At 39.3% G+C, this 15,120-nt stretch overlaps 1 protein-coding gene across 1 annotated transcript in view; it reads left to right on the top strand.

Annotated features, from left to right (window-relative positions):
* Positions 1-15,120, top strand: part of LOC126183738 (cuticlin-5) — a 319,107-nt gene that overhangs the window by 266,541 nt on the left and 37,446 nt on the right. The window contains exon 5 of the mRNA XM_049925944.1: positions 11,371-11,454. Coding sequence (XP_049781901.1) covers positions 11,371-11,454 — 84 coding nt within the window. The remainder of the gene's footprint in view (positions 1-11,370; positions 11,455-15,120) is intronic.

Here is a 15,120-nt window from a genome sequence, read left to right as displayed (position 1 = left end):
TCACAGTACCATTTACAAAATCTAACAAATACGTCGAACACCACTCTGGTGGGCAGCGGGACGAAAGTACTGTAAACTATCAATTAAAGTAAAATGTCGTTAAAATTCTTTTATACAGTAAGAGTGGGATCGTGTCAAAACTTTAAACATTCGATTCGCCGCGTTTCGAGCTCTAGTCACAAAAGAATGGGAATTTTGTCAACTATAGGTGCCAAAATTGTCGACTTTAGGAGCAGGTCCATTTTAGAGTATCAATTTTAGGTGCACTTCAAAGGTTCAGTTCCCACTATTTTTACAAAAGTTTTTTTAAAAAAATGATATTTTAGATGAAAGGTGAGCCTTTGAAGTTTCAGAAAATAATTTTCGAGCCTAGGTTTAAAAATGACACTGTAAATATAAATTAGAAATATACATTGTAAATAATAACTAACCTATCAAAACGCTTCTCCGCGAAGTGCTTCGAGCAAAGGCGCGTATGTGCAGATGGCTTAAAGTTGTTCCCTTTCAGGGCCTGTATCCAAAGCTGCCTTCGGTTTTCATCCTTAGGGAACCTATGAGTGGGAACGAGAAACAGTTATACTTACTTCTGTAACCGCATTATCACAGATACTTTCCAAAGTGTAATATGAGTCTGACTTTACAGGCACCACTTTCAACACTTTAATTTACGTGGTACTCTATTTCAAGTGTAAAAAACATATAAAAGTCACTTCAGCAGATTTCAATAAACGCATCTGCGCTATCATAGAAACACTTACACGTGAAATGTAATGCCATTTCCCCCGACAAAACGCTGAGTACAGCCATAAGCGCAACGCGAAACAACCATGTTTTGCCAACATTCACGTGACTTCAGCCCAGAGATGTTGGAGCCACGAAAATGACGTCAGGGCCAGTCTGTTATATTTATGGTCGAAGGGCCCCACACGACTCGACTCGGCCACGTACTCGCCCCATGTCGGTTGTCCGGATTCCGGACACGCGGATAACCGAGCATGACCGGTCACCGCTGACGTCTCAGCTCGCCTAGCACCGGCTCGCTGCACTGTACTTTACTGTACAAATCCAACGCCTCTCTCTCTCTCTCTCTCTCTCTCTCTCTCTCTCTCTCGCTCTCTTTTAATACAAAAGTAACGTTTCCAAGAACGGGTACGAGACACAGCTAAATTCATAAGGCAATTGGGAAGTAAAATGATATTTCAATACAATCGTGGATAGAAGACGAGTCTCATTTCCAAACAGAAGATATATTTTTCCTTTCATTAATAGGAAACATTAAATAAGTGTTGTCCCTGTAATCTAGAAGACAACCATCTTCATAAAGAAAGCATACAAAGAACATTAAACATTTACAGACGTGACTTGTCGTACTTTTCACATGTTTGCAACAGAAACAAAATTATAGTTATTGTTTATCAGCAGTAAATCACTTGCGCGTTCCGCATTTAATTGGCTGCGGCGATTTGTTAGTAACATGCCGGCTTTACTAAAGCATCTTTCACTAGGTGCGCTTGTTGCTGGGATACATAAAATACGTCGTGCAACTTCAGCCAGGCCTGGTAGATCTGTTTCATGTCTGCTCCCCCACTTTCAGATGTCATCATCATCTCCGGGGTACATTAAAGTGTAGAGATCTACTTCATCTGCTGCGGATGATCTGTTGTTCCTCCATTCCTTGAAACGAACTCTCTTTGGTGATGACACAGTACTTGAAGGATCTATGATAATAGAGTGTGTAAGGATTCCAGCATAGTGTAGAAGCCGTTCCAGCGTGTGTAGGCCTCTAGTTTCAACGATGATTTCAAAGACGAGCAGAGGCTACTTCTCTTAATGTACCTTATAATGCATTTTGCAGTATTTATTGTTGATGCGATGTTCGGGGCATGATTTAGCAAGAAGTTATCTTCATCGAAACTATGGCTAAGTGTGTGTTTATACAATGAGCAGCACAAGGAATCCTTTCGTGATTTTCGACAGCCTTTATTACATTGGCACCCTGGTCGGAGACAAAAACAAAACTGTGCAACATGTCCGGCGAAATGTCCCAATCACCCATCCTCTCTCCAATTTCTATCATAATATTTACTCCCGTCTTCTTAACTCCCGGCAATTTTGTTGTAAATAAAACATTGTTCACAACAGACCAATCTGTGTTAATGTAATGTGTTGTAAGCGTTAAATAGTGCACCAGATTTTGCGAACCAGTCCACATATCATCTGTCGCAGCACATATTTTATTAATAACTTCTGAAATAACAGAAGGCATTATGCTGTTTCGTATTGCATCAGCTCGTTCTATGACATGTCTGCTTATAGTAGAGGGATGTGGCATGACATCTGCCACGTTAACTTTTCCATAATGCGCACCTAGATGTGCTAATTCTTGGCCTAGTTCTCTGAAACCTTCCCCGGAAACATCATTAAAAGGTCTCATATCTTTAGCACACATGGCAACACACTTTGCTGTAATACTATTTTTTATTACTGCCGATATCCGTGAAGGAGCTGTATCTTTGTGAGGTTTCTTGCAAATGTGTTTCTTTAAATGAGTGGTTCCCGACTGGAAACACGATAATGTGGAGCAATTTATGCACGATACGTACCCAGTAGACGCACTGTTTTCGTCTACAACCAACAGAAATTTACTCCATACTAGGCTTTTTAGACCTTCCAGTTTCTTCAATGTGTAAACATTGGTTTCAGTCTTACATCTTACTGCACCGGCTTCCTCGCGCTGCATGATTACAGAGAGAGAGACACATCACACGGTAATGACACGTGTAATGTGTTTGAAGTTACGTGCTACGTATTCGGTCACGGCATCTATGCTCGGTCACTAGAACTACTGCGGGCAGCCTATCCAGTTAGGGTGTGCTCGCCCCATTTCCTATTTTGTGCTCGCTGACTCGGTCATGCAAGAGTCTAGTCGACGAATGTAAATGTCGTGTGACTAGGGCTCCCGTCGGGTAGACCGTTCTCCGAGTGCAAGTCCTTCATTTGACACCACTTCAGCGACTTCATTTGACTTGCGCGTCGATGGGGATGAAATGATTATGATTAGGACCAGCGGCGGCTTTAGGGTGGGGCGACCCGGGCGGTCGCCCAGGGCGCCGGGGCCCAAGGGGCGCCACGTACCAAACGCATCTAAAAAAAAAAAAAAAAAATTACAATTTACAATCACCCATTTCGCGAAACTAAAATATTATTCAGTCTCATTCAACATACGTCACTAATCTCACGAATGCGCGATGAATTCGGGGTAGCAGAAGAGAAATCATGCTGAATGCAATCTTCGTATTGTCTGCAACCATCCATGTTTGACACGGGCTAGCACGGGCTCTACCAAAGCGCCTCTCTTATTTGTTTCAAGAACAGCAATTTTCTGGAGTTTTTGTAGATGTACAGTGCAGTACTACGCAATATTTTTAGACAATTTCCCAAAACGTGAATGCCCAAACAATATATCACTGCTATACTGACTGTTACGGCAGTGACAGCAGCATGCTGGACTGACGTCACAGGCTACACAAGACTCACATGGAGCGTCTTAGCGGGCTTTCAGATTATTTGGATTTCATTTCCATTTAAAAAAATAAAATACTCAAATTTACGATGGAAAAAACCATGTTATGATCATAAGATGACGCCATTAACCACTTAAGACGATTTCTAGAAAACAGTCAAATACCGTGTTGCAAAGCACTGCCAGGTTCGCTATTTATACAATAAAGGGCGCCAACTGGACGACTCGCCCGGGGCACCTGGATGGTTAAGGCCGGCCCTGATTAGGACAACACAACACCCAGTCCCTGAGCGGAGAAAATCTCCAACCCAGCCGGGAATCGAACCCGGGCCCTTAGGATTGACGTTCCGCCGCGCTGACCACTAAGCTACCGGAGGCGGACGTAGTGTCGGTGATAACGATCGCTTCAACTGTGTAAACGTTGCGGACGTCTGGTTGTTGGGGGACAACTGGCCGCACGTTTTCTGCGAGTGTCGCCACATGTTATTGGCCCAGAGTACTTTCTTCACTCAGCTGTGGAATTTTTTTCCTGCCACGAAGTTTCGGGCGGTTCTCTGGATATCTATACGGAGATGCCCATCACTCGCGCCTCGATTTTTGGCAGTGCTTGCAGACTGTACATGCGGAGCTTGCGAGCTGTTCCAGTTATAGTGCTTATTTTGCCAATTATCTTAACAGCGTTTGGCGTGTTGGCGGTGTGGCAGACGCCCGCCCAATTCGGAACAAACATTGACGAGCCTATCCTGTTAACTCGTTCCGCATGCCATCCTTTTCTCCTTGCAGGGTTTTAAGGAGGACGTCATCAGATGACAACTCCAGAATCATTCACAAATAGTGTTAACTTCCCTGTACTGACCGCCCGAGTGCAACAGGCATGGAACTACATCCCACAAACTGAAATCCAGCACCTGTACATCACAATGCATGCATGTATACATTCTTGCATTCAACATTCTGGCAGTTACACCAGTTATTAATGTACCAGCATTTCACATTTGCAATGGCTTATCTTGCACTTATGTTAACCTGCGATCTTCAAATTTTAATCCCTTACGTATGTTACCTAGACAAATATATTCTTGAAATTTCATTACTGTATATAAATTACTTCTTTGATGTTCCGTCAGTGTAGCATCCTCATACACCACGCGATGTACCTGCAAAATTATGTCAGGAAATATGACGTCATAAACATTGAGCTATGTTTGAAAAAAACTACACGGCGGAATTTGCTAGGTGTTGTTGTTGTTGTTGTTGTGGTCTTCAGTCCTGAGACTGGTTTGATGCGGCTCTCCATGCTACTCTATCCTGTGCAAGCTTCTTCATCTCCCAGTACCTACTGCAGCCTACATCCTTCTGAATCTGCTTACTGTATTCATCTCTTGGTCTCCCTCTACGATTTTTACCCTCCACGCTGCCCTCCGATACTAAATTGGTGATCCCTCGATGTCTCAGAACATGTCCTAGCAACCGATCCCTTCTTCTAGTCAAGTTGTGCCACAAGCTCCTCTTCTCCCCAATTCTATTCAATACTTCCTCATTAGTTATGTTTCATTAGTTAGTCTTCAGCATTCTTCTATAGCACCACATTTCGAAAGCTTCTATTCTCTCCTTGTCTAAACTATTTATCGTCCACGTTTCACTTCCATACATGGCTACACTCCATACAAATACTTTCAGAAACGACTTCCTGACATTTAAATCTATACTCGATGTTAACAAATTTTTCTTCTTCACAAACGCATTCCTTGCCATTGCCAGTCTACATTTTATATCCTCTCTACTTCGACCATCATCAGTTATTTTGCTCCCCAAATAGCAAAACTCCTTTACTACTTTAAGTGTCTCATTTCGTAATCTAATTCCCTCAGCATCACCCGACTTAATTCGACTACATTCCATTATCCTCGTTTCGCTTTTGCTGATGTTCATCTTATATCCTCGTTTCAAGACACTGTCCATTCTGTTCAGCTGCTCTTCCAAGTCCTTTGCTATCTCTGACAGAATTACAATGTCATCGGCGAACCTCAAAGTTTTTATTTCTTCTCCACGGATTTTAATACCTACTCTGAACTTTTCTTTTGTTTCCTTTATTGCTTGCTCAATATACAGATTGAATAACATCGGGGATATGCTACAACCCTGTCTCACTCCCTTCCCAACCACTGCTTCCCTTTCATACCCCTCGACTCTTATAACTGCCATCTGCTTTCTGTACAAATTGTAAATAGCCTTTTGCTCCCTGTATTTTACCCCTGCCACCTTCAGAATTTGAAACAGAGTATTCCAGTGAAGCTTGTCAAAAGCTTTCTTTAAGTCTACAAATGCTAGAAACGTAGGTTTGCCTTTCCTTAATCTTTCTTCCAAGATAAGTCCTAGGGTCAGTATTGCCTCACATGTTCCAACATTTCTACGGAATCCAAACTGATCTTCCCCGAGGTCGGCTTCTATCAGTTTTTCCATTCGTCTGTAAAGAATTCACATTAGTATTTTGCAGCTGTGACTTATTAAACTGATAGTTCGCTAGATAAACAGGGGAAATATGTGTACAAATATGTATGAAATGTGTTAAATATATGTGAGATTTGTAACCATTGGCAAATAAGCTGGTAAACAGCTCCTTCTAAGCCCCAGGATCGATTTCAACCAAACTTGGTACAGATATTACTTACTGTCTGGAAAGAAATATTGTGAGGATAATAATCAGTAACCTCCTATTGTAGTGGGGGTGTTAACATGGAGGGGGGGAGGAGGAAAGAGGAGATGGACAGAGAGAGAAAGAGAAGGAGGAGATCAATCAGACAGGAGGAAATTGACAGAGAGAGGGGGAAGGGAAAATGGACTGAAAGGGAAGAGGATATGGGCAGACAGAGGGGAGAGGAAGAGATGGGCAGAGAGAGGGGGTGGAGGGAGGAGGAGGAGACAAGGGATGGCAGAGGATATTGACAGAAAAGGGGAAAGGAGGAGATGGGCAGAGAGAGGTGGGACGAGATGGACGGAGAGGGGGCAGGAGGTGAACAGGAGGAGGAGATGGAAGGGGAGGGAGGAGGTGATGGACGAGAAAGGAGGAAGGAGGAGATGGACTAATTAATAAATACAATTTACGAAATGACAAACCTTGTATTTTTCACCAGAATATAATAGGTCTAAGAAACAAACAGGACCAATTGTCCGTTTGCATTAACGATAGCAGTGCAGAAAATGATGCCCGTATATTATATTTTACTGGACAATATTTGAAGGAAAGAACTGAAATGGTACAACTTAGCAGCTTATTACACTATAAATGCAATGGACAAAGGTGGAGTAATAATGTATGGTAAAAACGTATAGCATACGAGTCTACAGATGTAACAAATTATTGTGTTGATTGAAATTCTTGCATTGAACTCCGTGTTAATATTTGCCTATTTATGTGATTACTGTTTACAGAGCTCCCTCCAAAAATCTTAGTATTTTCCTCAGGCTAGTAGAATCACCTGTTCTCGAAAATCAAGGAAATAATCATGCGTGGCTACTTTAATGTAAATTTTATTACTTGTAATAATGATAGAATAGATTTTGAGAGTGTAATGAGTTCTTTTAATTTGAGGGCAGTTGTTGACTTTCTCACAACACATAAGTTTGATTGACAGTAACACAATTGATAACATATGTGTGACACAAATCTTAAATGGCCTTTCTGACCACGATGGGCAGCTGTTAAAAATGCACTGCGAACGAGAGTAGTTTTTTCAACAGATCTTTCAGACTAATCAACGATGAAAATCTGGAAACCTTCAGCAGATATTTGCAGCAGTTAGAGTGGAACGCAGTACATCAGGCTAAAAATGTCAGTGATAAATTTAACCTGTTCCTGAATAAATTTGTTACCCTTTTTGAAGCTGTATTTCCCAAGAGAATTTCAAAACGTACCGACCTAAGTGATTACAAGCAACAATGGGTCACTAAGGGAATCAAAACATCCTGTTAAACAAAGATAATGATTTATGTTTCACTCAGAAATTCTAAAAATGATAGGATAGGTAGCACTACAATTTATACTCTAGTATCCTAAAGAATGTAATTAAAAAATTCAAGAGCATGTTTATCAAATCTGAAATTGACAGCTCAAATAATAAAATAAAAACTACACTCAAAAGCCAAAGAAACTACTACATCTGCTCAATATCATGTAAGGCCCCAAAAAGCACACATAAGTGCTGCAACACAACATGTTTAATGTCTGAAGTAGTGCTGAACAAAATTGTCACCGTGAATCCCGCAATGCTTTCCATAAATCTGTAAGAGTACGAGCTGGTGGAGATCTCTTCTGAACAGCACATTGCAAGGCATCCCAGATATGCTCAATAATATCCATGTCTGGAGAGTCTGGTGGCCAGTGGAAGGGTGTTTCTGGAGCCACTCTGTAGCAGTTCTAGATGTGTGGGATGTCACATTGTCCTGCTGGAATTGCCCAAGTGTGTAAAGCTTTGTATCATGCAGTTATCAAGAGTACACAAGTGGGCCCTCAGCTCTGAAAGCCCATATTGTTGATGTTTTATTGAAGGATTCGTACGATGACACTTGTTGATGGCACAGCATTGAAATCTGCAGCAATTTGTGGAAGGGTTGTGCTTCTGTCATGTTGAACGATTCTCTTCAGTTGTCAGCAGTCCTGTTCTTTCAGTCTTGTTCCTGCTGCAGCGATGTTGGAGATTTGATGTTTTACCGGATTCCTAATATTCACGGTACACTCGTGAAATCGTCGTACGGGAAGATCCCCACTTCATCGCTACCTCGGAGATGCTGTGTCCCGTCACTCATGCGACAACTATAGCACCACATGCAAACTCACTTAAATGTTGATAACCTGCCATTGTAGCAGCAGTAACCAATCTAACAACTGCTCCATACACTTGTTGTTTTAAATAGACGTTACTGACCAAAGCGCCACATTCCGTGTGTTTACAATCTCTGTATATACGCATGCCTATACCAGTTTCCTTGGCATTTCAGTGTATTTGGAAGGGTTTCAAAAGGGAGACAGGTAAAATTTCAGAAGATAAAGACAGTATCAAAGTGTGTGATAATGGAAGCATGGTACATGAAGGTGATATAGTGGGATGAGAAATTCCGCCTTATGCAAGACACCTTTTTTTCCGCTTTGTTTCACCCATACGTGTTTCAGCACATTTGTGCTATTGTCAGTGGGTTTAACTGAACATGTTGAAACTTGTATGTGTGAAACAAAACAGAAAAAAATGTGTCTTGCATAAGGCAGAACTTCTCATCCCATTTTCATAGCAAGCACGGACAAAACAAGAAGAACTGCACCACACGATGAAGGTGATAAATTGCTAATATCTTCATCAACCCTTCTTTGACAGCAGTGGATCAAATTGGTTGTAAAGGACTTATGACTGAAGCCATGAACCTTCTTCAAAAAGCAGTACAACACAAAATTTGTTAGATGCATATACCTTACATCATAACTAATGAGATTGAGAAAGGTAATAAGCCAAAAATAAAAATGAAGATTCCACTCTTGTGCCCTGCAGCAGATTTATTCTTGAAGTTCTCTGCAACATATTTAAGGAGTCCATAAAGCAAGGTATTATCCCTAATAGACTTAAATATATGATTGTTAAGCCACTGTTCAAAAAAGGTGCTAAAGCTGAAGTTTACAACTACTGGCCAATTTGATTGATAACAAGTTTTTCTAAAGTCCTAGGGAAACTTATGATCAAGAGAATGATGGATCATCTTAATAAACATAACATCCACAATAAAAGACTGTCTGGATTCCAAAAGGGATATTTCAACTGAACATGCGATTTTCTCACTTTTCAACCAACTCCTCGGATCAATAAGCAATAAAATGTGACCAACTGGAATCTTCTGTGATGCTTCAGCATTCAACTGTGTAGATCACAAAATTATACTTACAAAGGCTGAGCACTATGGCTTATGTGGTAAAGTAGGGATGTTGCTCGAATCATATCTAGTCTGCAATGACTGGGACACTGTGAAATGTGGAGTATCACAGGGCTCAGTGCTTGGTCCCGTACTTCCCCTAATTTTTATCAACGATCTGCCACGGTGTATGACACAAAAGCACACTTCAACCTATTTGCAGATGACACGACCATTATGATAGAGAAAATACCAAACTGCAGTCTATAGAACCCTGCAGACACTATATTCAAAGAAGCTCTAGATTGGTTTCTTTCAAATGGTCTGTCCCTCAGTTTAATAAGGAGCAATTAATTCAGTTTCAAACAGCAAACAAGAAAATATTGAAATAAAATGTGCTGACAAAGAAATATTGAGAGTTGAGCCTTGCAGATTCCCAGGATTATACATTAACAACTCTCTAAACCGGTCAGTCCACATCATCGACCTATGTAACAGACTGCATTTGGCAACATTTTCTATTCGTTCAATTTCATCTGTTTGTGACATGGAAACAATGAAAGCTGCATACTCAGATATTTCCATTCACTTATGACATGTGACGACATGCTCTGGGCAAACCAGTCGTGTGCAAATAAAGCTCTTATTGCACAGATGAGAGTTATCAGAATTATGGGTAGAATGCACCATACATCCTCTGGCAGAAATTTATTTAAACAGTTGAGGATCCTTACCCTGCCATGCCAATACAATTTTTCACTAATTTGGTTTGTGAACAATAATCATACAATTTACAGAGCAAACAGTGAATATCATGATCATGATACAAGAATTCTAAGACATTGCTTGTAATATGAACCAGCAGCATATCAGCTATAAAATAACAAAATAAGTAAGATGCAACTATTGTAGTATATACCATATTTGGTAAATACAATTATTGTCATATTACTGTGCCTGATGTTTGCAAAAGCCATAATTATGCTGGCTCCTTGCAAATAAAATTTAGATAAATAAATCAGAAGTATCTTCTTTTGAATTTGATATACGAATTTCAAGAATAATTTTAATTTCCCATTTGTTGTTTTTTAGTTCAGTGGCACTGGACATCAGCCTCTGCAGAATAGTATAAAAACAGAGACCAAGTTTTTACTGTTATACTTCTTTGTAAATGTCATAACTGTGCAGCAGGAAAGGACTGGTTTGACACTTCAGCGCACAGAGTTCCTCAGCAAATCCAAAAATAGGGCACTCCCTATTCATCACCCCTCTGCACATGGTATAAACATTGTAGTATATGTGATCAACATTGTCACTAATTCCCAAGGGGCACTGCTCCAATTCACATCCATCCCTAGACAACTTAATCACAACAGGAGTATACCTTATTCCATGCTCAGACTGAGCTTGTGGTTACTTGCTGTTATTGACTTCGGTTTTACAAGTCAGAGCAATTGTAGTTTACTTTGAAAGCCATGGCCTTGTTATACTATAGTTATACACTCATATATGTCCCAAGATGTAGCAGTCAGAAAGAGGATATTACCTTTTCTATGCTAGAAATAGAAAATAAATAAATAAATAGGAGATAATCATTGTGAAATTTCAAAAGATGTCATTTCAGTGAGTTGCCAACTACTATAACTTAAGTAACTGACAACACTGGTCAGTGTGCAGTTATAATACTATGAAGTCTGCAGTTCACAGTCTTATGAGCCATGGTATTGCAATAATTGACCACTGCTCATGAATAATGGCATGTTGAGGATCTCAGTATGAACCTAACTCTCCTGTACACCATTTCAATGGTCAGTTGTTGTAATCAGTAGATGTGGTAGTTTGAATGTATTCATCTAACTAAATATGTATCAGATGTAAATAATTTAGGAGTAAAGGTGTGTGTATGTATGTGTACTCTAGCTCATTAAAGGAATCATCTATTTATTTTGCAGATATTGAAGCAGAGTGCCAAGATGAATACATGAAAATTCGAATTGGTTTCAATGGGTCATTCCATGGACTTCTTTACTCTTCTGGTAAGTTCTACATCACTGAAGCTTTTCAGTGATGGATGCTTAAAAATCCTAATGTGTTGTGAAATTTGGAAAATTGCATATAGAAATAACTGATAAAAAGCTCATAAAGAAAACTTATATCCAGAATTAAATCAGTGAAGTAGTTTTTCACTCTAATCCCTTCTTCTGAGATTACACCAGCCCTAATAACTACAAAATTCATTAATCCTCCAGCAGGTATGCCTGTTCATGGTACAGGAATAGTCACGTAGTTCACTGAGTGCACTGATACTATGAATGTCAAAATATTAAATATTTTGTCTAATTCATACAAAAAATATGTTATCACCACAGTTGAAAAAACTAACAAATAGTATTACATATCTAATCAAGAAACATATATACACTGTTGATCACTTTCAATGCAGAAGAATGTTTCATTATTCAATGTGGCTGTTAATGACATTTTTATAATAAATCTGAGCACCAAAATGATACAACTAAAAAGGACAACAAATCGTGTTTCACTATCATACTGAATGTCTACTGAAACTGTGTTATAACAGCGTACATACAGACCACGTTCATGACTTAGTAATTTGAGAGAGGATAAGAGTTAGATCATAAGTCTTCTGAGTCTGCAGTTGCAAATTGACTCTTTTCACAAGTGTAAGCGATAGTCATATGCTTCTTACACAGATCACGTTTTATTGTTATATTAATAGTCTTTCCCTTTCCATAAATAACAGTGTCCTCATTTCTTAAAAGAAGGCTCCTTCACTTGCTCAGATGTTGTCTGGTGCCTCTCAAGGAACAGCAAAATATTCTTAGGAATTCTTGAAATTTTGTCTCTTTCTGTTAGGTGTGGTTTCATGAGATCATAAGATAGGTTATTTAGAAAAATCCTTCTTGAGGCTCTATGATTTTATCCATCTTAGTAACAAAGTATCTGATCACTGATACCTTCAAAAGATTACCACAGGTCATCTTCTCATTACACAAGACACAGAATATGTGCCACACATCTGGTTGCCTGAATCAACACTTTAATTTAACACAGTATCTGGCTTTTGAGAATCTTCATTGATAGTATCTGAATCATGCATAGTTGACAACATCAGAACCACCTTGTTGTTTTTTGGCACCTACAGAACCAATGTAATATCATTCTTATATCTGTATAGGGTTGAATCACGTACACAGTCTTCCTAAGGTAAGAATTCCAAGGGCATTTCTTGTTTATTGTGTCTCAGAGCCGCAATACACATAATCCTCATCTATAATAGTGACATAGCCAAGAGGCAACTTGAAAATCACACCACTCCATCTTTTGGCTAATGATACAGCAACTTCTTGAGATGTTCAAGAAAGAATAGGCAGTCTCTATGGCAAAATGGTTTTTTATTTATTTAATTTGTGATGTGTTTTACTCTCACAGGAGCATCATCAGACATCTGGGGGAAAGCAAGTTTCCTCAGTACATAAACTGAAGTTCAAAATTATGAAATTCCTGGCACATAAATTAATACTGAGGAAACTTGTTTTTCCCCTAAATGTCTGATGATGCTCCTGTGAGAGTGAAATGCATCACAAATTAAATAAATAAAAAACCATCTTGCAACCAAGACTGCCTATTCTTTCTTGAGAGGCGACTTGTGTACCAACTGTTTATCATTATATTTCTACTGTATTCCTTACATGACTCACTAGTCTGTGAACTGTCGCTGAGCTGAATTTGAGACTGCTTAAGGTCCTTCACACTGCTTTCCAGAATATACCTTCAGGCTGCTTGTAAAAACTGATTTTGCATCACAAAGTGCAAATAACTTAATGCCATATTAGGCAAGTTTGTTGGGAATAGATTGTGCAAATCCGAAATGACCCTGAAAAGCCTGAAGTGTCTCATCAGTGGTTACAAACTCACTGGGATTTTATGTATTTTTGCAATTTGTCACAAACTCATCCAAAATTGAACGTATTGCAACCAGCTTATCAGATGTCCTCGTCTTTTCTCTGGTTATTCTATCGTCGAAACAAATACAACATAGCAAGAAAAGGAATCACTTGTAGCTTACCACAGCTGTTGCTTATTGAATCCTGATCCATGGCTATTCCACAGCTCCATTACATTTCTGAAGTTAGCTTTCTTCATTCCAGAAAGATAAGGTAAACCAATGAGTGTTGGTATCTGACTTCTCATTGTTTCTTTTTTATCTCTTCCTCCCTCATAATCAGAAAATTCTGGAATGAGATTTTCACTCTGCAGCAGAGTGTGCACTGATATGAAACTTCCTGGCAGATTAAAACTGTGTGCCGGACCGAGACGCGAACTCAGGACCTTTGCCTTTTGTGGGCAAGTGCTCAGATGGCAGAGCACTTGCCTGCGAAAGGCAAAGGTTCCGAGTTCGAGTCTCGGTCTGGCACACAGTTTTAATCTGTCAGGAAGTTTCAGAAAATTCTGGTTTCAGCTGAATGTATTTGTTTGTATATTTTACAATGTTGTCAATCATTTCCATGCTTACTGAATCCCTAAATGCTGTCAATAGCCTTGGGTCCTGGAAAAGATATCACAATATTTTTATTTCACACTTTGTTTTTGTCTGATTGACAGCTATTACGTTCATTTCAATCCGATTCATCCTCTTGTTCATTTCCAGTGTCATAGTCACTCTGAGTAGTTACCCCCTCTTCCTTATCAGTATCATCATCCAACATACTACCAATATCTTTCACAAAACCTGTATCTTCATTCACAAGCCACTTGAATGCTCCATTAGTTAAACATTTTAGTGCCCTAAAATAAAAAATCTAATGAACACAAGTCATAGGAATAATGTAACAAAAATGAAACATTATGTTTGAGGAAGAAATTACTTACATGACTTGTTGCATGGCCCACTGAGTGTGCCAGATTTGACAACAGTACACAAAACTTTCTGTTGAGGAAATTATTTAGCACTGATAATTACTAAACTGCACACAACAATAGTCATTACACTAAGAAAAGAATAGCTAGAATTTCAAATGTCTCTAGTGCTACCAACGTGATGAATTTAGTATTTATTTAAGTGTGGCACACTCTGTGTGCTGGCATGCCTGCGCTAGAGTTAATAAGTGAGGGTAATTCGAATTTTACATTTATCATTCCTGTCTTACAAACCCCCCTCATATTGTGCAGAATGGCACTAGGACCACTTGTATTGTTAGATGACTTTGTTAAGTGGAGACTATATAAGATATATAATTTCTGCACTTGCAAGGTGATTGCTAAGCACAGTGACCTCATGCAGTAGAGGAAATATAAGCAACAACATATTACAATCTGCTCAATAAGGGACCATGAATTGACCTGTAATTTAAGCTGCAGCAGTGGTACATAGCCTAGCTATCTCAAGTCGATTCAATGCAGGAAAACTGTAAGGAAAATCATTGGGAAGCTGAAACTGTTATTGAGCACTCAAATTATTCCTAGACAGAAATTTGAAGCACAGACTGAAATTATTTTTTATGTTGCCTTGTGGTTATTTACACCACAGTTCACTGAAAATTGTCATTTATTACTAGCAAAAACAAATGATAAAACTTAAATATCCTGGCAAATAAATCCAATTCCAAGACCTTCCAGAGATATTTGAGATGCTGTTTTTGTGGGACAAATATTTTACTAACTCAAGCTGCATTATTCCA

The sequence above is a fragment of the Schistocerca cancellata genome, chromosome 4 (genome assembly GCF_023864275.1).
Source record: "Schistocerca cancellata isolate TAMUIC-IGC-003103 chromosome 4, iqSchCanc2.1, whole genome shotgun sequence".
In the NCBI taxonomy this organism is placed as follows: domain Eukaryota; kingdom Metazoa; phylum Arthropoda; class Insecta; order Orthoptera; family Acrididae; genus Schistocerca; species Schistocerca cancellata.
Note: the sequence above shows the minus strand (reverse complement) of the source record. Positions and strands in the feature narration are given on the sequence as shown.